This window comes from Chamaea fasciata, unplaced genomic scaffold, assembly GCF_029207755.1.
Source record: "Chamaea fasciata isolate MVZ Bird 193981 ecotype frontalis unplaced genomic scaffold, bChaFas1.0.hap1 SCAF_3, whole genome shotgun sequence".
In the NCBI taxonomy this organism is placed as follows: Eukaryota; Metazoa; Chordata; class Aves; order Passeriformes; family Sylviidae; genus Chamaea; species Chamaea fasciata.
This window is the reverse complement of record NW_027094088.1, coordinates 37649167-37673757: the sequence shown is the minus strand read 5'-3', so window position 1 is coordinate 37673757 and position 24591 is coordinate 37649167. Positions and strand designations below refer to the sequence as shown.

The following is a 24591-nucleotide window of genomic DNA, read 5'->3' as shown; positions in this document are numbered from 1 at the left end:
TTTACACAGAGTCAAGAGCTTTTCAGCTCCTTACCCCACCCCAGCAGTGAGCAGGCTGTAGGGGCAGAAGTAGTTGTGAGGGGAGACAGCCAAAAAAGCTGACCCCAGCTGACCAAAGGGATATTCCACACTATATGGCCTTTTATATCCATCAGTATATAAACAAGGGGGAAAATTAGCCAAGGGCTGCTGCTCAGGAACTGAGCTGCATCCACTGGTGGGGGGCGAGCAATTGTTTTGTGTATCACTTGATTTATTATTATTGGGGTTTCTCCCCTTTCTTTTCTGTCCCAGTAAACTATCTCAACTCACAAGTTTTGCTTTTTCCCTCAGTCCCCATCCCACTGAGGGGTCAGGTGGGTGCAGAGAATTGAGGGAGTGGCTGTGGCATGTTTAGCTGCCTGCCATATCAAACCACAACGTGAGCATTCTCCCTTTTAAAATTAGGCCTGATTTCATAAGGGGTGGGAATAAACGAGGTGACAAACTATGCCCATATGTACTGGGCACAGGGATTAATTTATTGTAAGAGTGTATCCTGACATACACAGATACCCCTTTAGGAATCAGGGAGAATCTATAAACTGTGCCAATTGTAACATCCCTGGCTATATGTCCGACAAACTAGCCCTAAAGTGAAGTCCAGTTGGATATGTAGCTGTGCTGCACAATATTGCACTGCACAGATTTTCCAGCATTATCCTACTGGGATATTTTGGTAGGCATAGCCCGAAAATCAAATCTAAGACCATATTCACCTGTCATAGAAAACTGTTAGTTTAAAAGCAAGTCTTCAGGTAAAATCAGGGAAAGCTCTGAAAAATATTTGTTTTCTTGTCCTTATTTATACTAGGAAGTTAAGAAGTTACTGAGCAGGGCCACATAGAGCCCTCACTAGGCTTTATTTACAGTTGTTCTCATAGCAGCTGCTCAAACTGATATATAGATGCATGAACTGGGACAAGTAGAAGACCAAAGTGTTCCTCGGTTGGGATGTATACCAGGTGCTGGCCATAAAGCATGAAAAAGGCATCTGTGAAATGACTAGTTGAAGTAATTGAAATAAATATTTATAGCTATTCAACTTTTGATGCACTAGACAATAAATTCACAGGAAAAAAATTGCTTTCTATAATGAAGTATTTAGAACACATAGGAATTCTTTCAGAGATCTTTGAAAAAGGGAATTTCCCAAATTCCTTTCTGCAGCTCTCCAGCTGCCACCATAGTGCCCCATCAGCATGAGAGATTACTGAAGTCTTTAAAATATTTTTAGAGTTCTGCGTAGTAAGTGACTCTCCAGCTTTTTCAAATAGAATTTATGTCTCAGTAATGTCCTGACACTTATTAGGTGTCAGCGTGAGGCCACTTTTATACCTGTTCCTCACATACTCACTAATACTTAATGTGTGCCTTAGGTGAAGATACAGAAGTGTAAGCAGATTGGCAGTGTCTGCCTTGCTGAGATAAATCTTCTCAAAGAAGAATTTAAGGGGAAAAGGAAATAAAAATTAGATCTTATGTTAGTGAAATAACATATAGTCCACAGTCCTGAGGCCATGCTGCACTCTGCAGACTGTGAGTAGCGCTTGCTGATGAGACCTTTTCTGAGCACAGTACCTTTTATTACCGTTTAGCCAGGACCAAAATGTGCCCAAATGTAATTCATTCAAGCATTTTACAGAATACACTTGTTACTTGTTCTATTTCAGAGTGGCTTGAGAAGAAATTAGAGCAATGGAAAATGCAATCCATACCTGGTAAATAATAAGCTTTCTTTTTTTATGTTTACAGCTGCAGATAACTTGTTTAGAGAGTATAAATTCTATCAGGTAGTTCAGTGTGGATGATGGAATAATAACGAGGTGCACTCAACTGTGTTTAGGAGGAAAGCAAATAGTCATGAGAACTTAACTATTCATTTTTAATGTAGCATTATAAGCTTCTAGTTCTCCTGTTGCTTTCTATACAGGCATTATAATAAATGGCAGGTTTATAGGTTGTTCTTTGTGCACAGTATATGAAATTGCAAGAAGGGAAAAGTTGCTCATTTAGTGAGAAAAGTTTTAAATGAATTTAGTGTTCATTTGACTATTTCTCTTCCATTTTATATCGCATAATATGTTCTTAATGTCACTGTGGAGATACTAATAGCTTTGTAAACATAATATCAAAAAGTTTGGCTGCCTTCTGTGTCTTTTGCAGATCATTATGCAGTTTTGAAGGGAATAACAATAATCTAAGGAGGTATTTTAATGTAGCAAATTGTCTCATGTGCTGCCAATAAAATATTTTTATTTGTTATAAGGGTTAATATATCTTTCGGGAATTGGTGCTAAAAGATCTACATTCAAGAAAAGTTATCATATTAATGGTGTCATTTTATTAGGAATGCCATTTAGAAATATGTATATAGCATTGCTAAGGTCTTAGATTGTGTACAAAAAGTAATAACCCTGCAACGTTCCTAACTGAGCATTAACTCTGCATTCCCTCCACTGAGCTAGAAATTAGCATTAAATTTTTGTGTTATAATGTGAAAAAGATGGAAATGAAGCATAAAGTGATTTGTAAGTGAAGGAAGAGGGGGAATTCTGACTTAGTTGAATACATTTCCATTTCCAAATTATTAACTCATTAAGGGACTAGTCAGTTAAAAGTCCTAAGTCTTTTACTTCTCTTTAAAGAGTATCATTCAGAGCAGAACCTTTGTAATACATGAACTATTGTCTTTGCCTGTAAATCAGGATATTTTATTTTTGTAATGCTAGTCGAGGCTTCTTGCTACACAGAGGGACCATTGGCTGGAGGAACTGTAGTCAATCCCACAGTATGTACTTATTTCCTCGAGGGTCAACATCAACTGTTCTCTTTGCTAAAAAATAATAGAATCTAAATTTGAATGTGTCTTCTGCTAAATGAAGAGTTTTCTGGCTTTTCGTCACATTTATTTGAATGTGTGATGCTTTCAATAATACATTTTTCCTTCTAGGTGCTGCTTAGCACCCACAATATTCTGAATGCAAAACTAGAACAGTAGTGTGTAACTCTGAAAATGTTGAAAAGGTGAACTGAAATCAAATATAGATGTGTTCCATAGCATCATAAAAGAGCAGGTAGTTTCTGATTGTTGGAATTTAACTGCTAAGTGGTCTGTGTAATTTAGGAGGGGTGGTGCACTGGCTTTTTTCCCTTGCCCCATGTGGAGCAATATTTAGTTTACTGCCACTGAGCAGTCAGAATTCACACAAATGCATGGTGATATCAGATCAGAGTGTTGAGTTGCTTCATTATTTTAACAGTGCTTAATTTTCCCTTCAGGTTTCCCCTTGCCATGACCTGCATAAGATTCTCTGAGCCCAGAGGCTGATTTTTGTTTCTGTATTAGCTGATCAAATAAAAGATGTTAGGTCTTCTTGCAAATCTTGCTTCCGATTTTTTAAACCAATATGGCTCAACAGAATATTATTGCTATAGCTGTATCTTTTATTTTAGGTAGTCTCTACTTTCAAATTCATTAATATACCAGCTTTAGCTTCCTATGTAATAAAGTGTATATCATGGTGTTGCTTTCTTCTTCTTGCCTTTTTGCATTCACTGTGATCAGGGGTTGAAACAGTGTTCCTCTTCCCATTGATTTCCTTTCTGTTTCTGCTGCTTTTGAGACCTGGAGTCTGTCCTTGTGAAAGGGTTACAGCAACAGTTGAGTAAGGCTTGCTGAGCTTCTTTTTTTTCCATCTCTTCTGGGAACTTCATATGCCTATTTGTCTGTTTTGAAGGTCATCTTTAATGTCTCTCTACATTATCCTTGAAAAAATATTTTCCCAATAAAATCAATGTGTCATCTACGCTTTTACATGGGGTCCTATTGGTTTGAAGAGATGTGTTGTGCTATTTTTAAGGGAAAAATAAAACAAAACTGGTAAGCTTTTTGGGTTTTGTTGATCATTCCTAGAAAATACCTTTTCTTGAGTATTGGCCTTACGTGAATCTCTTAGGGAATGACATCAGGTGGTCTGTTATCTGCTTGATCTAAATAGGCAGCAATTAGACAATTCCACTGTTACTGTATCCACAACAGGCCCCAGGGATCCATGGGTAAAGGTGTGGATCTCCAGGTAACATAAAAGTTGGAATTTCAAGCTGAATCACAGGTAGTGGAGTGTGAAGAATTTCTTTGTGTTTGATATGCAATAAGAAAATATCTCAGCACCTTAAAACTCCCAACTCATGGTTAGCAGGAAATGGAAATTTATCAAATTCCTTTTCAAGACAAAACACCACAAGCTTTTTTATATTCACGTACAAAGCTTCAGATTCAAACTGTTTTCTGCTCTAATGCTTCTTTAAATAAAGCATTTCAAAATAAAGTGTATTGCACTTCAGAAAATATGACTTCTCTAATGGGCTTTACATTTGTTAGATTGAGAAAACTCCTTTCAGTATTGGTGTTATTATCAAAATATGTTGTGAAGAGGATATCAAACAGAAAACTGTCAGAACCGCAGAATGGTTTGCGTTAGAAGAGACAATAAAAATTATTTAGTTCCCACCCCCTCACTGTGGACAGGGATGCCACCCACTAGATCAGGTGGCCCCAACCAGCCTGGCTTTGAACTCTTCCAGGGATGGGGTATCCACAGCTTTTCTGGGCAACCTGTTCCAATGCCTCACCTCCCTTTCAGTGAAGAATTTCTTCCTTCTTCTTTCTTTCTAATCTTTTTGCTTAAAAGTGTTCCCCATTGCTCATTGGCCTGTCACTATGTGCCCATGTAAAAAGTTCCTTTTTTTTTTTTTTTCCTAAGTTTCCTTCAAGTACTGAAAGGCTGCAATGAGGTCTCCCCAGAGCCTAACAAGAGGATTTCAGAGTACCTTAAACACCAAAGGATATTGTGTTGTTCATTCAGGATGTCCTGATTCAGCCTTGTGAAATTAAACTTGAGAATTCAGAGAAAAAGAAAAGAAAAGAAAAGAAAAGAAAAGAAAAGAAAAGAAAAGAAAAGAAAAGAAAAGAAAAGAAAAGAAAAGAAAAGAAAAGAAAAGAAAAGAAAAGAAAAGAAAAGAAAAGAAAAGAAAAGAAAAGAAAAGAAAAGAAGAGAAGAGAAAAGAAAAGAAAAAAGAAAAGAAAAGAAAAGAAAAAGGCTTGAATGAAAAAAAGTTTAAATTTTAATTTTCTCTGCTATGAATTAATTTTCCCAAGTTGGCCAAACCCATTTTCTCTAAAGAACCACTCCTTATTACTGATTTTCATAATATTTGGATCTTCTCAGTTCTGTTTGCTCTAGTGAAGGATATAGTTCACTATCTACTTTTCATATACTTGCACTATTTCCCATTGGAATGTGGCACACAGGCATTAATTTGAATCAACAGATAAGACAAGAAAATATCTCTAGAATCATTAATAATAGATACATTCAAAGGAAGGTTTCCTGAGGCGTAAAACAAATACATGAAGGAAACAAAAGTGACGTTGACATAAACAATTGTATCTTACAATAGTAACCTAAGGCATAACCTAAACCCTTACAGAAATAGTTAGAATTCTACCTTTTTTTGTCAAGGAAAAAGCTGCACACTTAGCCCATCTACTGTCGATGAAATGTAATCTGCTATAAAGCATTAATCACCCATATTCTGGGAAATGCTTGGTTGTATTCCCATCCAGATCTCACCACAGTTAACATATGATCACAAATCTTTCTTATTTTCTTCTAGTACTTTTTTATCACTTTTCTTGCAAAGGTTGAGGATTACTTTCCTCCTTTAAACCCAAGTCAATTCAATTCAAATGTACTCAGAAAAACATTACAAAACTCATGCTTTGGTATTCCGTGTTTGCTATTGCTCAGTTACTTCCATATGAAATCTACACAGGGTAAAAATCAAAGTATGTTGTTTCTTTCTCCTATCTACTCTCTTTGAAAGTTGTCCTGAGATCTGCTAATGAAGCTTTCGTGAGACCATTATCTACATTGTCATCATCAGTAGTGGTGCTCAATCGGTCAAAGCTTGTTTTTGTTTTAGATAAAGAGATGAGAAAAAGCTGATACAGCATGTTCATCTGTCCTTTAAAATTTTTATGAAGGGAAATACCAAAAAACCCTATTGCTATGCCATGTACAGAATCACCGAATATTCTGAGTTGGAGGAGACTCACAAGGATCATTGACTCCAACTCTGAAGTGAATGGTCTGTGCAGGGATCAAACTCACAACCTTGGCATTATCAGCACCATGCTCTAACCAGCTGAGGCAATCCATAGAATTGCCTGAAATGCAAATTTTGCATCTTTTTTTCTGAAGTGTGTAGTTCTTGATATTGCTGAAGAGAGAATAGTAGGTAAGATGGAGTTCTTTTTTGTCAGCCCTTCCATTGTTTCTAAGCTAACCACAAAGGCTCCAGCTTGCAAAAAGAACCTGAAAAGGACCTATACATTTAAAAGATCAATTGATATACCCAGGCATATGAACATGTACATCAAATAGGAATAGTTGAAAAAGTTTGTGGTGGAATTGTGGGGGAATTTTGTTTGGTTTAAGCAGCTCTTTCCATCCCTTTTATTCTCTGATATGCACTATCCCCTCAGTGTGATTGTAGCACAGCATCAGGCAGTAAGCTGAAACAAGTACTGATGCAATCTCTAAAAAAAAACCCAACCAACTGAGAAAGACAGTAAATACTGAGGCAAAAATGAAAGGCAGAACAAGCCAGAAGAGGTGATCATTAAAAAAGAGTATGACTGATTGGCAGTTTATTAGGGGGTTTCAAGGTTGTGAGATTTTACATACATACCTATTTCTCTTTTTAAACTCTCTCTGTAACTGAGCAAATCACTTCTGAGCTCCTCATTTGCCTAGTTATTAATTTCATTATTAATTTCTTTTAGATTATTAAATCCTTTAATGTTGTACAGTATTATTAGTGGGAGAAGTTTTAGAGTGACAGACATGTTTTGTATATTGTGTTACTGAATGAAATTATTGGGCTATTTAAGGGGATCTTGTTAAAATGTTATGGGCAACTAGTTGTACAAAAAAAAAAAGAAAAAAAAAGACAAAAAAAAAGACAAGACCTTTAATGTCAACATAATGTTCTAAGGTTTAAATCTAGTAATTGCTTTGATTGAATATTAAGACTGCAGTGTCCTTGCTCTGACAAATCTCTGCTGGCTGATTACTGCTTCACTAAGAAGAGAGTGTGTTATTAAAAATTCAATTAAAACAAAACAAAAGCCAGATTTTTGTCCTTTAAATTACATTGCATAAGAAAGAAAGTGTGGAGGGAGAGGTACTGAAAAATAATATAAGAGAATGAAGGAAAATCACTCAACAGAAAAGAGACCAGAATAGAAGTGGTAGAAGAGAGCGTGGGAGAATGAGGGCGTAAAGAGCACTAAAATATCTGTAAAGGAATCTTTTGCAATTAAAAGTGCATGCAGTAGATGCATACAAAAATTACGAGTTTAAAATATTTTGTAGATATAAAGACAAATGCTTCAGAGCTCTTTCTGATTCTCCCAAATAGATTCAACAATCTGTCTTGACATTTCACAACAGAGATGGTCGACCTAAAGACCCTGCAGATATTTAGAAAATTCATTTTTTGACATGCTACCTACTTTCTGTGTAGGCTCATGTTTATGTTCATTCATGACACTGGAGAATTAGGTGTGGATCTTCAGAAGGTATCACTGAAAAAACAATTTTTCTTGCAAGGTGTATTGTGGAAAGATCAATGCTAGTCTTTCTTGAAAGACCTTCATTAATGATAGGTCTTCTGAAATATCTGTAATTTTCTAGTTCTGACATAATGTTTTGCTTTTCTGTTCTATATTGTGAAAATGCTGAACAAGTTGTGAAAGACATCCTGATTTAGCATGTATAAACCTTTCATGAGATTATTTACCCTGCTGTTTTCTAAGACACAAGATCTGGAAAGACTGAGAATCACCTCTTATGAGGACTGAAAAGGAGGAGAAATGTGAGATGTGTACATAAGAGACCATAAAATGGCCTCATTTTGGGCTAAAATGGCTAGCAGTTCTTTTGGTTTATCATGAAAGACCACAACAGTCACGAGATCTTCCACAGGCTTACTCTAAACCTAAAGTCGACAGTTAAATGTAATTTTTGGAAAGAATGGGAAACTCATATTAAGTCTACATCTAAAAAAAGATTTAGACTGAAAATTGCATTACAGAGAAGAAATAAGTATCACTTTTCATCAGTAGCATCATCTTTCCTTCTTTCTGATTATAAAAACATTTTGGAGTCGCTTGTTTATGAACTCTCTGTGATCATCAAGGTTGACCCTAAATTGCTACATGAAGAGTGTGTTTCAGCATTGTCTGTGCAAGTACATCTTAAGTGTTAAATATTCTTAATGCTTGATTTAGTAGTGCTCCCTCTGGAGATTTTTTACTTTGTGCCAATAAACCTGACTTATTTAGAGCTGTTGGCTCTGGTCCACTATTTCTTTGTTAAATGTTTAGCACTTGTAAGTGTTGTGACCCTTTTGGCAATGCAAGTAATCCTAATTCCATCAATTTACACTTGTCACTTTGTTTTAAACTCCATTACTGCACACTGAAATTCTCCACAAAATTGTTTGGAGACCATTTAACAAATAACAAAATGGAAATAGAGGGATTTTGTCCATTATGTCACAATTAATTATTTATTGCAATTTTGGTTTTGTGTTGCAGAACTGTGACCTGGCCCAGCAGAGCATTGTTCATATTGTTCAGAGTCCACAGAACAGTCAGAACAAGGAGAAGACAGAAGACAACGATGCTGGAGGTATTCTAAAAGCCTTGAATAGAGAACCTGAGAGTTTAACTCGCATTGATCTCAGTACCAGCATCCTCCCATCAGTCTCTGCAGGGCTGGCAGTTATTCTGGATCCTGGAAAAAACAGTGTTTCTCTTCCCTCTGAAAAATCAGGTAATTCAGTGACTTAGTATATTTAAATATACATTTCTACATATGTGTCCATTTCTTTCTTAGGGTGAACAGTTCTAGTTCCATACCACTGGGAAAAAGTCCCCAAAATATATGGTTTATTTTATTTATTAAACAAAAAAATACAATAACACTAAGGTGATAAGCATCTGATGGGTCTTCTAGCAAAATAATTTTGCTTTGTGGATAAAATTAGGGATTTCTCGTGTTGCTCTTGTCTCTAACTTGTATAATGCTCATATTTTTATCAATTATTATAAGATAGAAAAACCTCCAGAGGTCTGTGAGGAGCCAAAATATACTCTCTGAAAAATTTCCATTATAGAAGTTTTCTTAACTAGAATGTTGGGCAGCTCGTGTCTTGCCAATGTGTTTAATTTCCAATCTGTTGTGATGCTTTCATACCCATACATTTTATAAAAAAATATTTGCAATCGATTTAAGATTTTTAAAGCTTTGCTGGCGCAACACATGATGGTGATGATTCATAGTATGGACATTTGTACTTCTTCATCCAGCAAACGATTACTGAGATTACTGAAAAATAATCTGAGGCACAAATTACTGCAGAATGATTTTACAGACACTGTGTTGCCCCAGTGAAGATATATAATTCTGTTATACCAGATTCTGTTGTGATTTATAGTAATAGTCCATCAGAGATGTCTTTTTATTAAGAACAGTACACAAATGCCCTTTTTACACAGTAAAGAAGATAATGGCAAACATACATATCCAGAGTACAGAAGATAAATTGTGAATACGACAGAGATACCTCTGTGACTTACCTGGCCACAGAAATCATCTTGCTTAACAAAATGGCTACTAAAACTGTTAAAATAACTTCTAGAGAATTTATTAAGTATCTCATGCAGAAAATATACAATCTATGGGAGGGTCACAGAAGTATTCCACAACTGACTTGGTCAACCTCTCACTGCCAACTAATGATGAATGAGTGCAGTTTAGGAGCAAATTAGTACCCAGCTTAATGATCCACATCTCCCAATCTGAATGAGTAATGAGATAAGAGGGGTGCATGCTGTTTTAAATTTGGTAAATGAGGGACAGGGCTTCAGCTTGGGCTTACTCTCAGAAGCAAGGCAAAAGTCTGAGATTTTAAACATTACCACATATTTATTTTTTCATTACTATACATAATACGTAAAGGGATGTAATAGCTGTGGTTGACTTTACAGAATAGTTTTATACATGTGTAAGGACTTTTAGAGTGTGTCATGTGACCTGCTTGTCCACAGACTACAAACTCTGTGAAGCCAAGTACAAACTGATAGGTGTCTTTTATTGCAGCAAATATTTTCATGGCAGAATGCATGATACACATACAAAATGTGTTGGTCAAATACATGGACTAGTTTTATCTGTCATTACATTATAAAGGCTTTTTATCATAGAAGAAAAAGAAAAAGAAGAGCCACTCTAATGACTGATGGTTCTTTGTGGAAGGATGTTAATAATAAGTACTTTTTAAAGGCCTGTTACCTTCTTTTCTTGTTTTGATTTTCACTATTAAAATTTATCCCTTTGTCGTTTCAGCTCCACCCCTTTGTTCAATATGGGGAACTACATTTTTCCTTATGGATTTAGGGTGACTTAATTTATAGTCACTTTAAAAAAAAAAAAAAGATTATTCCAAAGATCAGTTTTGCAGCAAGGATTGTGCAGTAGATTGCAACTGCGTAGCAAGGATTTCTTTTGGCATAAATGAAATGACTAATGATAGTGGAAATGAGTGGCTGAAGAAAGCAGGTACCATCAGTGATAGCTAAAATTATACTTACTAAGCTGTTGTCTTAGGAGATGAATGGTTATGGTGATCAGTCTATAGTAGCAACCTAGACAGGTGAGCAAAGTATAATCTTTATTTTTCTGTGTGTAGATGACAAATTTATACATACAGTTATGGGGACAAGTTTAATTAATTGATTAAATTAATATTGTTTAGTCTGACATGCTACACAACTATTCCATAATTGCGGCAGTAAACACTGAAACTTTAAGTCTTCCTGAAGCCTGAGTTATTTTTATTTGCTATGCTGACCCCATGTTCCTGCCCTGATTGTGTTTTATTTACCCTCCTTTGAATTCTGATGGAAAAGGTTTGTGGTAATTTTCACATCACAAGAACTTTTCCCAGAAGCTTTTAAAGAATTTGACTCCAAAAATAGCATTTTTGAAGTATTTACACGCATGCTTAAAGGCCGAAATGTAAAATTTTACCAGACAAACCAGGAGAGAGGGAACTCTTGTTATGCTCTACTGCTATTATATAAGCAATAGTCTTAGGTAGCATGAACTGCTGCACTCGAGACAAAAACCCATATGGCCTGGCAGTGTGTAAGGCTATCATTTGCTCCTTGCAGAAGAAGGTAACAGGACATCCCAGCTCACCCCCACTCTTGTGTGAATAATAAAACAAACTCCTGACTGGTCTGGAGATGTATCTTGCTTGCACTGTGTTTTTTAGACTGTGTGTTTCTCTATGGGAAATTCAGAAGTTTGAAAGTCATTAACAAGCTGAAAAAAAATACGAAAATGGATACAAAAATTCTCTTTCTCAAAGAATTCTGGGTTTCCTGTCTTTGCAGACAAAAGTAGTAGTAATACGTTTTCTTCTCAGTTGTTTTTGTTGTTGTTGTTGTTCTTGGGGGTTTTGTTTTGGGTTTTTTTGTTTGTTTTTGTTGTTTTTTTCTTTGTTCTGAAAACATTGCATGATTTCTAGTGGGCATGAAAAAGAATCTCAGCGCAGGACTTTCAGCCTACCTCACCCCTCCTAATTTACATCTGTCCAATATCTGGAACAAAGTGCTTTAATAAACACGATGTAAGTAGATGAAGCTATGTTCCATAATGGTTGCATATCAGTAGATACATGTGTAAGATGAAGAGATAATGGTTGGACTCAAGGACTTTAGAGGTCTTTTCCAACCTTAACAATTCTGTGATTCTCTGATTTCTACCTGAAAAACAATGAGTCTGTAAAACATAAGGGTTTGTATGACTCATCTGCTGAATATGAGAATGCATCATGATTTCAGATTCAAAAAAGCAAAACAAAATTTGGAAGTATAAACAGAAAACGGAGTGGACTGGAGAATATGTTTTTTCTCTGCTTTTGACACTTGCATAACTAAAACTAGTATAACACACTGTTTTGAAGTCCAAACTGTTAGAAGGTTCAGGAGAAGCATCACGAGAATCCTACAAAAGTGCATGTCATGATTCATTTATATTTGTTTTGACATCTGTGGAGTGGAAATTTGGTAATGTGGGAATATTAGACCTTACCAGCTATATTAGAATTTTAGCTCTCATTGTCTAAAAAGTGCAAGCCAGCAAATACAAACACCACACATGGATTTTAATTTGTCAGATCAACCACCAATGCAAATTATCCTAGTTTACAAGAATTCTGCATATTTGTCCATTTTAAACAAAGTAGAACTTTTTTTTCTGAAATATGAAGATAGGACTTCAACCTAGAAGTAGCATGGATGGTGCTAGGCAGGAAGTCAGACTGCAGAATCCCATTCCCTCCCCTTTTTAAATGTATGACTGATGTCAAGCAAATTTGTAATGTGAAAAATATTGTTAGTTCAACAGATTTTGTTTTCATTAAGATGACATGAATGTTGTTACTTATGTAATACCCAGATTAATCCATTATCAGCTGGTTTATTATTTTGACTGATTCAGGTAGATGTGGTCATCATTTCTTAGGTTTTTTTACTTTCAACTTTTAAATAAATGTTCATCTGGTCAGATCAAAAAAAAAAAAAAACAAAAAAACAACAACAACAACAAAAAAAACACCCACAAAAAAAACTCCTGGTATTATTTAGGTAGACTTTTACAAATGTTTGCATGTAAGGCACCTCTGTTTCCTTAACTTTTCATTTTCTTCTGTTCACAGAAGAGTTAGTAAAGTACTGGTATATACTGACTTAGGTGTGACAAGCTGCTAATTCTAGCAAAAGGAGAGATTAATTATTTTCCATCTAGTTAGGAAATGATTTACCAAAACTTAATTTATGTTAAAACTTCTCGTCTTTCCAAATAATACAAGTATCAGTTAAGGCAGATGAAACTGTCTTTACCAAAACCTCCGTATTGTCAGTGATGCATGAAGTGATGAACTGGTGCCCATTCCATGTAAGAGTCTGATTCCATGAAAGAGACAGTAAAAAACACTTAGAAGGGAAAGCCACAGTTGGAGGTGTGGCTGGTCAGATCTGTGCATACTTCTGAGGCAAGCACTGATGAATAAAAAAACCTGTATCAATTTAACCATGGGAATTGCTGATATTGTACAAATAGTTTTTGAATAGTATTCTGATGACTGTGTGTCCAGAATTCCTGTGCCCTGTAATTGATATTACACTTTATGATAATTCTTTTACTCAAAAAAGCCTAAAAGGAATAGAATTTTTGTGTCAAATCTGTTTGAAGTAAATGAGTAGTCTAAACTCCTGAACTATTGTAAAATTGCTTCACAGTTTTATAGACCTTATAATCTCAAATTAGATCCAGCCTGGGCAGAGTTATAGTGTACATCTACTTCCCCATTTGCGTGTGATGTTAGGCTGAGTACCACTACCCAGAACTGAGCTGAGAACAGCTGCAGCTATTTTTTATCCCTTTTTAAGAATTTCATCAAAATATGAGCACTCAGCCATTCAAAATGGCTTCCAGCATGGAAAGAACATTTTTGTTGTCACTCAGAAACATGAAGCTCTGACGTAATATTGCTTTTCTGTGTTACAAATCCAAGTATCTAAGAATATACTATTTCCTTAAAAGAGATAAAAAAGGATTACTAAAATTTCTTGTGTCACCTAACTGCTTTTATTTTTTCAAAGGAAACTAATCAGTATAAAGACTTTTTTGCCTTTGGCATGTGTGCAAATCATTTGTGGTTTAATTATAACGTTAATTAATTAATTAAATATACCTTAAGTCCATGGTATTGTAAATCAGTAGTTTGGAGAAGGAAAATCAGTATTCTGTGCAATTTATATTTAGTAATTAGGCCCTTTTTCCTAGAGTTATCAAAATTTTGTTCTAAAAACAAATTTTCAGAGTGCTTATACTTAATTTCTTAAATTTCTTGAAATATTAACACCAGCATTTCCTAGTGAGTACATGGTACTTATGATAGTCCTCCTTCCCGGACATCCATTTGAATAAAATTCATATTGCTGTATGAGAAAAAGTAGTAAATTACTTACTATGCAATCAATGTATTCTTTCAGTAGACATATTCAAGTGACTAGTTAGGTTACTATTTATTTTTGGACTTGGCACATTGACAGTTTACTTTTGCATTAGGATAAAAATGCTTTTAATTTAAATGAAAATTCAGCAAGCAGCACATTGTGATTTAGCCTGTATTTGATTTAGATTTTTTTATTATATACTGTTTTACAAACTTCTAAATATTAAATGCAATACTTATTTGAGGATCAATCTACATCCAGAAAAGGGAAAGTATTAATTTACCTGTTTAAGAAATCCAGAATAAAATGCCAACTCAGAAATAATATGCTAGTCCTGATTTTAACAAATAATTTCTGGGAAGCAAGGCTGCATTTGTCTTCATTACACACTGTAAATTTACTGTGTGCACAATTCTGTTTTAAAGTTCAGAATAAAGTTTTACAAAATTCCTGCATTGACAGCTCTCTCTGTTCTGGTGGTTAGTTCCAGCACGTTGTTAATTGCTATCATCGTGCATTCATTACATACATTAAACTGTTAGGCCTTCACCGTTTGACCTTTTGTCTTAAATTTGCTGTCAGTGTGCAGTGCCTGTACAATACCTGATGCCATGTTCATTGCAATGGTGTGTTGTAGTCACAAAAGTTGAGTTCATTGGGCCTGAGAGCTCTGTTGAAAGAGAAAATGGAACTAAAGCAATTGTCTTCCTTTCTCTCCATTTTTTTCTTTCTTATTTGATAGTTTTATACTATTTGTCCCTGTCTTGAATCTCCTTTGTGCTCTTCACTGATTCCATTGTTTTTTGTTTCGCCAGCTACCTTTCATGGGTGGTTCATACCTGGAAGATGTTCTACCCATTTGCAGTGCATCATACATGTTTTGTTTTGTTTCACAAGTTTTTGTCATGTGGATGGCTCCTGAGACAAAGGTGTGTGCAACTGCGCACCTCTTTGTTCCTTTGGTAGTCACAATGCCCACATACTTGATACAAAATGCTTACACATTGTGTCTGACTAGATTGTCATAGTGTTAGAACATGTTTTTTAGAAGTAACAGTCTTTTAAGTTTGTGCATCTCAGGTCTAAAAATCCATGTGTATTAACAGAAGAGTAATAACATTTTCATAGTGTAAAGAGACATTTGATTTAATTTTAACACAATTGTACTAAATATTTCCTATGTATTGAATGCGAATTTTTCAAAAATTTTAATTTCCCAAGCTGTTTGGTAAATGTTGCATGACAGAAGTTGTTGAATTGTGATCCTTGTTTGAAGCTGTGAGATCCAAAATGGGTTTTATTGATGATCCAATGAGATAGTGGTCATAGTGCTCTAGCTCCACTTGTGTTCGACTGCTAAAATATATTGCAGTCATAGAATCATGAAATTGTTTAAGTTGGAAGAGACCTTAAGGTCATTGAGTCCAAAGGTTAACACATCACTACCAAGTCCACCACTAAACTATGTCCCTAAGTGTCACATCCGAACTTTAATTACCTCCGGGAATGTTCACTCAACTCCTTCCCTGGGCAGCTTGTTAATGTCAGTATATATTAAATTATCCCTCTTGATGCTGTACTTTCTTGGATTATGGTCTATGAGTTTGTTCAGAGGTAGGGAAGGCATGCCCTAGGAAAATGCTTCCTGTTAAAAATAGGAGAATGTTTCTGAAACAGTATTCTGTTATTTTCATGCGCAGCAAAAAAGAGGTTTTTTGGATACAAACGACAAAACCACAGAATTGCTATTATGCGAGATCAAACATGTTGCCTATCTAAATCTAGTTTTTTTCTTTTACTACTTTCCTGTTTTGTGTACAATAATTCAAATTAATAAAAATTTGAATTTTATTATTAGATCCTATTAGAGAAAGTTTTATTAAGAGAAGCAGTATTCCCCTTTTCAAATAATCACCCACTGTCTGACTATCTTTCATATTTTTTATCTGGGCAACTTGACAAGAATGGTAATGGTATTTTCTATTCTGATCTTCATTGGAAAAAATCAGTCTCCAGTGTCAAGTCAAGGGTTAATTGGAGAAGGGAGGGAGAGTTTTCAGCCCAGAAATTAACTATTGCTTATTCTGTCAACATTTCTTTAAGAAGAGTTAAGCTTAAGAAAACTATTCTGCTTCCAGTAGGGTTATGAAAATTTGTCATTGCAAAGTCCTTGGAAGTTTGCTCTTATGTATATTTTATCTTCTGTTAGGGTTATTAACCCTTGACAATTCACCGCTGCAATACTTCCAAATTCTATATATAAAAATTGATATCCCCTCTTCACCTTCTAGCAACAGCAGAAAGTGATTTTATAAGACATTAGCATAATGGAACCTTTTCAATAAAATGATAAATTGAGCCCATTTTAGAAAACAGAACGCACACTTGATAATTTATTGCAGCCAGTGCCATGCTGGAGACCTCATTCATATCATATGCTTTTAACACTGATGAGAATGGTGCCGTTTTCCCATCACACCTTGCATGTCTGTGAAATTAATTTGAAAGGAAAAATGTAAAAAATGCTCTTTTCTAATAGAGGTTGAAGCTCTTCCGGGAATGCTTATCTTTACATGACATAGTTATCTCTCATGAACCTGTCTAATTACTTTATTGTTTTTAAACGCCCTTCCATGTTAATTGAACAGTAGCATTTGCTGACTCCCCTGTGTCAAGCAGTGGGGTAGAACAGAGTTGTGTTCTTATAATGTATTTTGATTGTTTATGGGGGACAACATGGATGGATTTTTGTTTGCAAGTGCATCACTTACATCTTTATACTACCAGTTGAAGGTGACATTTGTAGGTGGAAAATGTTCTGTACTGATTAAACAAAACTATGTATTTTAAGTTTTCCACAAAAATTGTTAACATGAATTTATTACTGATGCTACTGGGAAAAATGGAAAGTAAAACTTAGGAAACCTCTCTTACGTGTAAAAACATTGATAGTAGAGTTTTAGAGTGATTCTTTTGTGACAGGAGGAGTCCAATTATGAAGCACAAGTAAAAATCATAAAATCATAAAATGGTTTGAGTTGGAAGAGACCTTAAAGATCATCTAGTTCAAATTTCTCTGCCATGGACTCCTTTCACTAGACCAGGTTGCTCAAAGCCCCTTCCAACCTGCCAGGGTTGGGCCATCCACAGCTTATCTGGGCAACTTGTTCCAGTGCCTCACCACCCACTCAGTAAAGAACTTCTTTCCTATATCCAACTTAAATCTACCCTTTGTTACTTAACAGCATTCTCCCCTGTTCTATCACTGCATGCCCTTGCAAAAACTCCCTCCCCAGCTTGTTGTAGTCCTCTTTAGGTATGGGAATGCTGCTATAAGGGCTCCCAGAGTCCTCCTATCTCTGGGCGAAACAACGTCAACTCTCTCAGCTTGTCTTTACAGGAGAGGTGCTCCAGACCTCTGATCATCTCCTTGGCCTTCTGGATCCACTCCAACACATCCATCGCAGAACTGGATACATGATTCCATGGCAGTACACGGGGAGGATCGCCTCCCTTGCCCTGCTGGCCATTCTTCTCTTGATTCAACCCAAGACAGAGGTGGCTTTCTGGGCTGTGACCACACGCTGCAGGTCATCTTCTCATCCACCAATGCCCCCAGGTCCTTCTCTTCAGGACTATTCCCAACCCGTTCTCAACCCATGCCCAGCCTGTGAGTGTGCTTAGGATTGCTCTGACTCACATGCAGGACCTGCACTTTGCCTTTTTGAACATCAAGAGATTTGTGTAGGCCCATCTCTCAAGTGTCAGGATCCCTCTGGATGGGATCCCTTCAGTGTCTCATCTGCACCACAGCACCACACCACTGTCCATGTTGCTAACAAAGGTGACCTGTGAGGAACACCACTTGTCACTGGTCTCCACCTGGACGTTTCTTCATTCTACCTATCCATGCCTTTGCCTTCTGCCACTTGGCTTGTGCATCTGGAACACTTACTGGTAAAGACTGAATAAAAAAGGTACTGAATATCTCAGTCTTCTCCATGTCCTGGGTAACCAGTTCTCTTCTTTCATTTTTGAGCAGGCCCACATTTTCCCTAGTCTTCCTTTTATCGCTGACCTACCTACAGCTTTTCTTGTTGTCCTTGATGTTCCTGAACACATTTGATTCTATCAGGGCTTTAGCCTGATCCCTGGCTGCTTGAACAACCTCTGTGTATTCCTCCAAGGCTGCCTGTCCTTACTTCCATTTTGTTTTTCAGTTTGTCCAAAAGTTCCATATTCATCCATGCAGGCCTCCTGACTTCCTCTGTGTTGGGATGCCTCACTCCTAATCTTGGAAGAGGTGGTCCTTGAATATTAACCAGTTTTCTTTTGCCCCTCTTTCCTCCGGGGCTTCGTCCCATGGCATTCTAAGAACACCTAAAGTTCTTTTAAGAGAAACAGTAGCTGCTGCCACTGTGCAGCTTAGTGCTTGCACTACATGGTCTCTGTTATGAGCTCTTAGCACTCAAAATGAGTGCTCAAGTCATGTGCTCAACATTCATTAATGTCATTGAGAGCTCTGCACACACAGCAAGGACATTGGGAGAACAGACCTATTAAAAAGGCTTGATCTACAGATAGTAGTTACATGGAAGAGATTAAGAAATTCTGTTGATAGTAGAAGATAAAAAAAATTAGTTTTCAAAACACATCCTGCTTTCTCCTTAGAAATAAAAATAATCTTAGTGGGTCTAAAATTGAACTTCTGTGAAAGAAATAGATCATTGTATTTGGTAGGGGAAGACAGATTCTCTGGATTTGGTTTGGTAGGTTTTTTGGGGGTTTGTTTTGGGTGTTTTTGTTTGTTTATTTGTTGTCTTTTTTTTCTTAGGGAAAGTGGTCATTGTAGGCAAATGGACAATTAAGTCAGAAGTTCTTATTCCTATCCACAGAAAAGCAGAATTAAAGTCGGTGCATGCTCCTGCATTGCTGTGCCAAAAGTCTTTAGGATTTTACCATCAGCTTTGTTTTGGTGAAAATTTAACATTTTCACCACTACATGAGTGACCATTGTTAGCAGTGCCAAGGTAGAGATCTTCATGTCCATTCACAGTTCTCTTCACGGACTGCCAACTGGGATTTTAGTTGGTTTTATTAATTCTTAGTGCCTCTAGTTTTTTGGTTTTGTGTTTGTTTGCTTCTTTCTTCCTTTTAGAGAAAATCTAATCATAGAAACTGAGATTCTCTCTCAGCTTTTTGTGGATTTCCAAATACCCTTCAGTGCAGGGTTTCTTTCCTCCTACTCTGAGGTACACTTAGTGTTTTGTTTAAATTTTTTGTTCCTCTTTACACATTGGTCCACTGACTACATTATGCCCAGCAATTAAGATTTTATTAAGTTGGAACAGAAGAGAAGATGTATATTTAGCAACATTTATCATTGTTTGCAATTGATAAATATTTTCCGCAAATTTCTGAAATGTTGGTATTCTGTGGGATCTATTGGCAGTGGACAGAAAGTTTGACCTAGATAGGTAAAAGCATCATATTATCAAACTGAAAAGAAAATAAACTAAGAAAATGTTTTCCTTGATCTGGCTTTCACATAGGAGACAGAATGCAACAGTGACTTACAAGTGAAATTGGAATATTTTTTAGCTAAATCACATGTGCTGTGGCACCAATTTTTCGTGCACCTACTGTCTCAGAACCACAATTTTCTTTGTGGGGTGTCCAGGATTGGCAAGTTCCTATTTAATCATCAACATTAAGATTCAAAATACAATTTTCAAGTGCTAGTTCAAAAAAAAGATGAATCTTTATATGCACTGATACACTAGAAACTGTCTCTTACAAGCCTTTTTGTACTGTTGACATCTCTGCGAGTATTCAGCCTTAGGTCTTATCTTGACAATATGACAGATTCTCTGAGTATACAATATATTTTCAGTTATATATTATTAATATATTAGCAGTTACAATCAACTATTCCTATAACTGGTATTTGCAGATAAATTCTTCAGATTGAGTTTTGACAGTCTGTCTACCTGTAATGTTTTCTGCATTTCTGGAGTAGAGTACCTGCAACTATGTTGCAAGCCCATGCAAAACGCAAGCCCGTGTGGTAGAGATTGATATCTATATATATAGATATATATAGGAATGTAGTTATGTTCATATTTTAACTATCCTCCACTCAGCAAAACACAGTTTGAAATATCAAAGGTGGCAACTGTGTCCTGGAGCAGAGTGCCCCAGGGGTCCTTGAAAGCCACCATGTTTGCTGAGCACCACCAGTCTCCTTCCAAGCTTTCATGATGCTTTGCTGCTGCAACAATCAGATCTGTGGGTCTTGACATTTACCTGTCAAAGGACAGGAATAGAGAAAAAGAAATATGGACATGGGGTCTTCAGGTGCAGGGTGAAGGAATGGAAGGACATCATGCTCCGAGTTGAGCCTGTTCATCATATACTGTAGTCATTGATGTTCAGCTTCCTCCAACACTGCACAACTGGTCAAGAACTTTATTATAAGCCCCAGTATCCTGGTTTTCAGTGCTGGCTGGCATTATCTTATTGCCTTTTTGCTATGAAGGTGGTTTAATCAAAATTGTAAAAACGATCAAAAGTTCACTCGACCAACTAAAGTAGCAGTAGCCACAGTTCCTCTCTTTGTTCACCACAGTTTGCTCTTTAGCAATAAATACTCAGCATGTATTACTGGAAGAAAACTCTAGCTGACAAGAGTTGGTTTCTGATTTAAAGTTGTATCACTTGGCAACTGAATTTTTTTCTACTGCAACTCTTCCCTAATAAGTAGCCTCCACTAATTATTTTTGGAGTAGCTGAATCAGACATCAGTAATATTTTCAATTAAGTCAATGCTGGAGATATGGCTAGGTGAAAGTCATGATTAACATTATCAGGAACTTTTCCCAAGCAAATTTTAGTTCTCTTCAAAAGAATGTTGTGTTTGTTCTAATAATAATGAAATAAATAGCAAAAATCTCCACTATCTTCAGTGTGAAAGGTTAAGATCTAAATTCCTGATTTGATGCAGATGAGTAATTATGCATATTGCATTTTAATCCCTCTTGATACCCAGTATATGATGAATAGATCATCTTATCCTGATTTCTAAACCCCAAAGCATTTTTCACAGTAATTTTTAACTTGTTGGGAACATAATGAGGACTGTAGCTGACCTAATATTTGACTCATCTTGAGAAATGTCTTCCTTATAACTCTAACCAGTGTGAAGTATTTAGTATAGAAATGCAAAAAAAAAAATCTTTTTCAACCAGAAATGTTACTAGTCCTCGACATTTTGTCTCCTAATCCGTAATAGAAATTTTTCAGGTGCACTAAATCTAGCAGTGTGATTGTGAACAAACACATTTTATATCTGCTACCCAGGCAGTAAGGTCTGTGTTTGATCACATATTTATATGTAGATAAATAAAACATCATCATGAAACGTTGCCGTATCTAAAAACATCTAGCATTCTGCTTTTCTGCACAATCTCTTTCATATTTCATTCTGCTATCCCTAATCTCCTGTAGCCCCCTCTGGAGTCTCTTTCTCTGGCTAAATGGCTTCTAAATATACTATAAATAGGGCAGAACTGCAAGGTTGATTACCTCCTGCACAGATACATGGTAGAACAGGAATCTGCATTAGGTGCTGGAGATGTAGATATAATACCTTGATTGTTTTCTAGATTATTATAATTCTTCAAGAGAATCAACTAGAGATCAAATGCTTACTGATGAAGGAGGTAGGGAGGCATTGGGATGAAATCTTTTCCCTCTAGAGTATGCAGGAATGTCTTCTACTGTACAGTGTGAGTTGGGAATTCAGCACTAGAAAGGAGAACCACTCCAGCTCAAAACTTTGTCAAACTGTGGAAAGCATTGTGTAGAAAGAGAAACAACAAACCAGCTTTCTTAGGGTTATGTGCAATGGCAAGAGGGGAACATCTTTGTAGAGATTAACAGGTATGAAGTACATCTCAAGTTGTATGTACAATAGTCTTTAAGCATTTTTCTTTAACTTCATCAAAACCATTCTACAAAATCAATTTGTTTAATTGATTGGCACCCCAGGGAACAACTGAGATTTCAGCTGGCAGCCTCTGGTTTGGTGTCACACTAACTGGGAGTAGGGTAACAAGCAGCTGCTAAAGCTCTGTGCTGTGCATAGGGTTGTGAGGAGTGGAGGCTCTACAGGTCATGAGGTAGGAATGCTAGTGTGGGGCAGAGGGTGGTTTCCTAAACTGACAGGTTGAAGAATGAAAGCAGGACTTGGTTTAAATTAATCTTGAGCAGAGATTTGCTGTAGTGGTGTGTTTTTGGTTTTATCAGTTCTATGCATTTATTTGTTCCTTGTTTTATGCTGTTTTATATAAGTTATAAAGGTTTGTTCTATGTATCCCATGTTTTACCCCTTTATGGTTTACCCCAGTTATTGTCATTAGTCAATCATTATTTATGTGACACCTGAGTCCTGTCTGTCGCTTTGAAGCCTCACCCTGATGTCTAGAAAGTTCTAGTGAGGGCTTTGAGTGATCGGGCAGGGTTCCGGCTATCCCCTGCCTTGTTATTGATTTGTTATCATATTTGTCATTTATGTATGGAGTCACACCCTTCACACCCTGGATTGGTTCAGAGCTGTACCCTATCCCCTGCCCCTCCCCTGCTTTTAAGATGCTGTACAGAGAGGAACCCTGCTTTTGTGGGCTAAGTCTCTGGGTGTGAAGAAGTCCCGCGTGGGCTAATATACCCCAGCTGAAGTTCCCCATCAGTGTCCTTCCTCGCCACTGTTCACGCTTCTGTGAAGGCAAGAACCCACAGGATCAGGGACATATCCCAGTATACGGAACCATACCTGTTCTGCTGCTCCAGTGCCAGGCTAGCCAGGATGTGGGACACAGGTCCCGAGAGACACACCGGACCTCAGGAAATTGCTATGCAATCTAGTCTCTAAAATGCAATGAACATTTAATACTGATGTCCCATTTGAAGACACTGTACATGTAGTATAAAAAATATATAATAACTGATGAATCAAAGAACATATTGGTAAATGAACCATATGCATATTGATAATATCTCTTACTGAGAGGGCTCACAGGGCCTACAAATTAATTCATTCTTACTTCATCATGGGTTTGCCTTAAAGGAAAAAGGGGTAATTAAGAGCTAAAGTGACAGGTATCTATTTAGAAACTTCAACATTAGCATAATTCATTCTGATAGAGAAGCCATTTGATTCCTTCTGGATAATAAAGTGTTTTTTCCTGTTGTTTATGAAGATGATCAAGCCAACAGTTTTATCTGGCTGGAGCCACCCCCAAAGGATCTCCCCAAAGTGCAATAGGGAAAGGTCATGAGCCGAGGCTCAAAGCTTTCCTGTGTAGAATTATGTATCGTGGCACAGGAAGGGGGATCACTAGATCATAGGTACCATCACCTCTCTGTGAGGAATTTTTAGATGTGTTGAGGCATCTGTAAAAGTTGCAAGGATAGGATTAGTTGGTATCACTGTTTCAAAGTCTGCGACTTTTATTTCCATGCTTCTTATCAAATAACAGACATAGATGCTCAGGAGAATGTACATGTAAACATGTCAGTGAGGATTTATTATGATGCCATTTTCGGCACATTTAATTTTAATGCGATGAATCTTGCTGCCTTTCAGCTAATCTGTGGATGGGGAATTCCGTTAGCTAATGCAGAGCTAGAGGAGTTTTGAGGTTTAAGCTCTGAACTTAGAGTGCACTCTTGTCTTTCTCTTTGTCCGTCTTTACTTCTTTTCCTGAAATACTTTGTTCTGTGTTTTCCTTCCTCTACAGAAGGAAGTTAGCTTTTAGTATGTATCACAACTGAATTGCTCTAAAGAGCTGCTGTTTACTGCCCATTGCTTAAATATCGAGGCTGGCTTTAATAGCCTGGAAAAACTGCATCCCTTCTCCCCATGCCTTTTGGTCAATGGTTTAAAGAGATAAAAAAACCTCTTGAATTAGGTTTGTATTTTCAAAACTGTCTTCTAAGTGCAAAAGCGTGTTGCTGCATATCCAACATTCCAATTTAGAGCATATGTGAACAGAGTATGTGGAATTCTAAGCTGACCTTTTTTCTTAAAATCATTCCTACTCTTTAGAATATAGTCCTGGTATTGCAGTATATAAAAGTGATGCAATGACCATGCCATTATGTTGGGATAACAGAGCATGATGTAGTGCCATTTTCATTTCATCTTTTCCATTTTTCTGGACAACCCTTTAAGAGAAATATTATCAATATGTGTCTTCTCACTTGTAAAACCGGCTAAGGAACTTCCTCAAAATATTACTTCTACTGAAATAATAAGTTACTATGTCATTAAATAGCACATTTCAGAAACTAAATAGCTCAACTTTTAAAGTGCTGGTAGTGGTATTTTCTGT

The 24591-nt window shown here is 36.5% G+C and overlaps 1 protein-coding gene across 5 annotated transcripts in view; it reads left to right on the top strand.

The window, feature by feature from the left end:
* Nucleotides 1–24591, top strand: part of PRKN (parkin RBR E3 ubiquitin protein ligase) — a 655384-nt gene that overhangs the window by 180820 nt on the left and 449973 nt on the right. For 4 of the 5 annotated variants that reach the window (XM_066178645.1, XM_066178644.1, XM_066178646.1 and 1 more), the window contains one exon: nt 8708–8945. In XM_066178645.1, the coding sequence (XP_066034742.1) occupies nt 8708–8945 (238 nt within the window). The remainder of the gene's footprint in view (nt 1–8707; nt 8946–24591) is intronic. The other variant, XM_066178648.1, reaches the window with a different exon arrangement.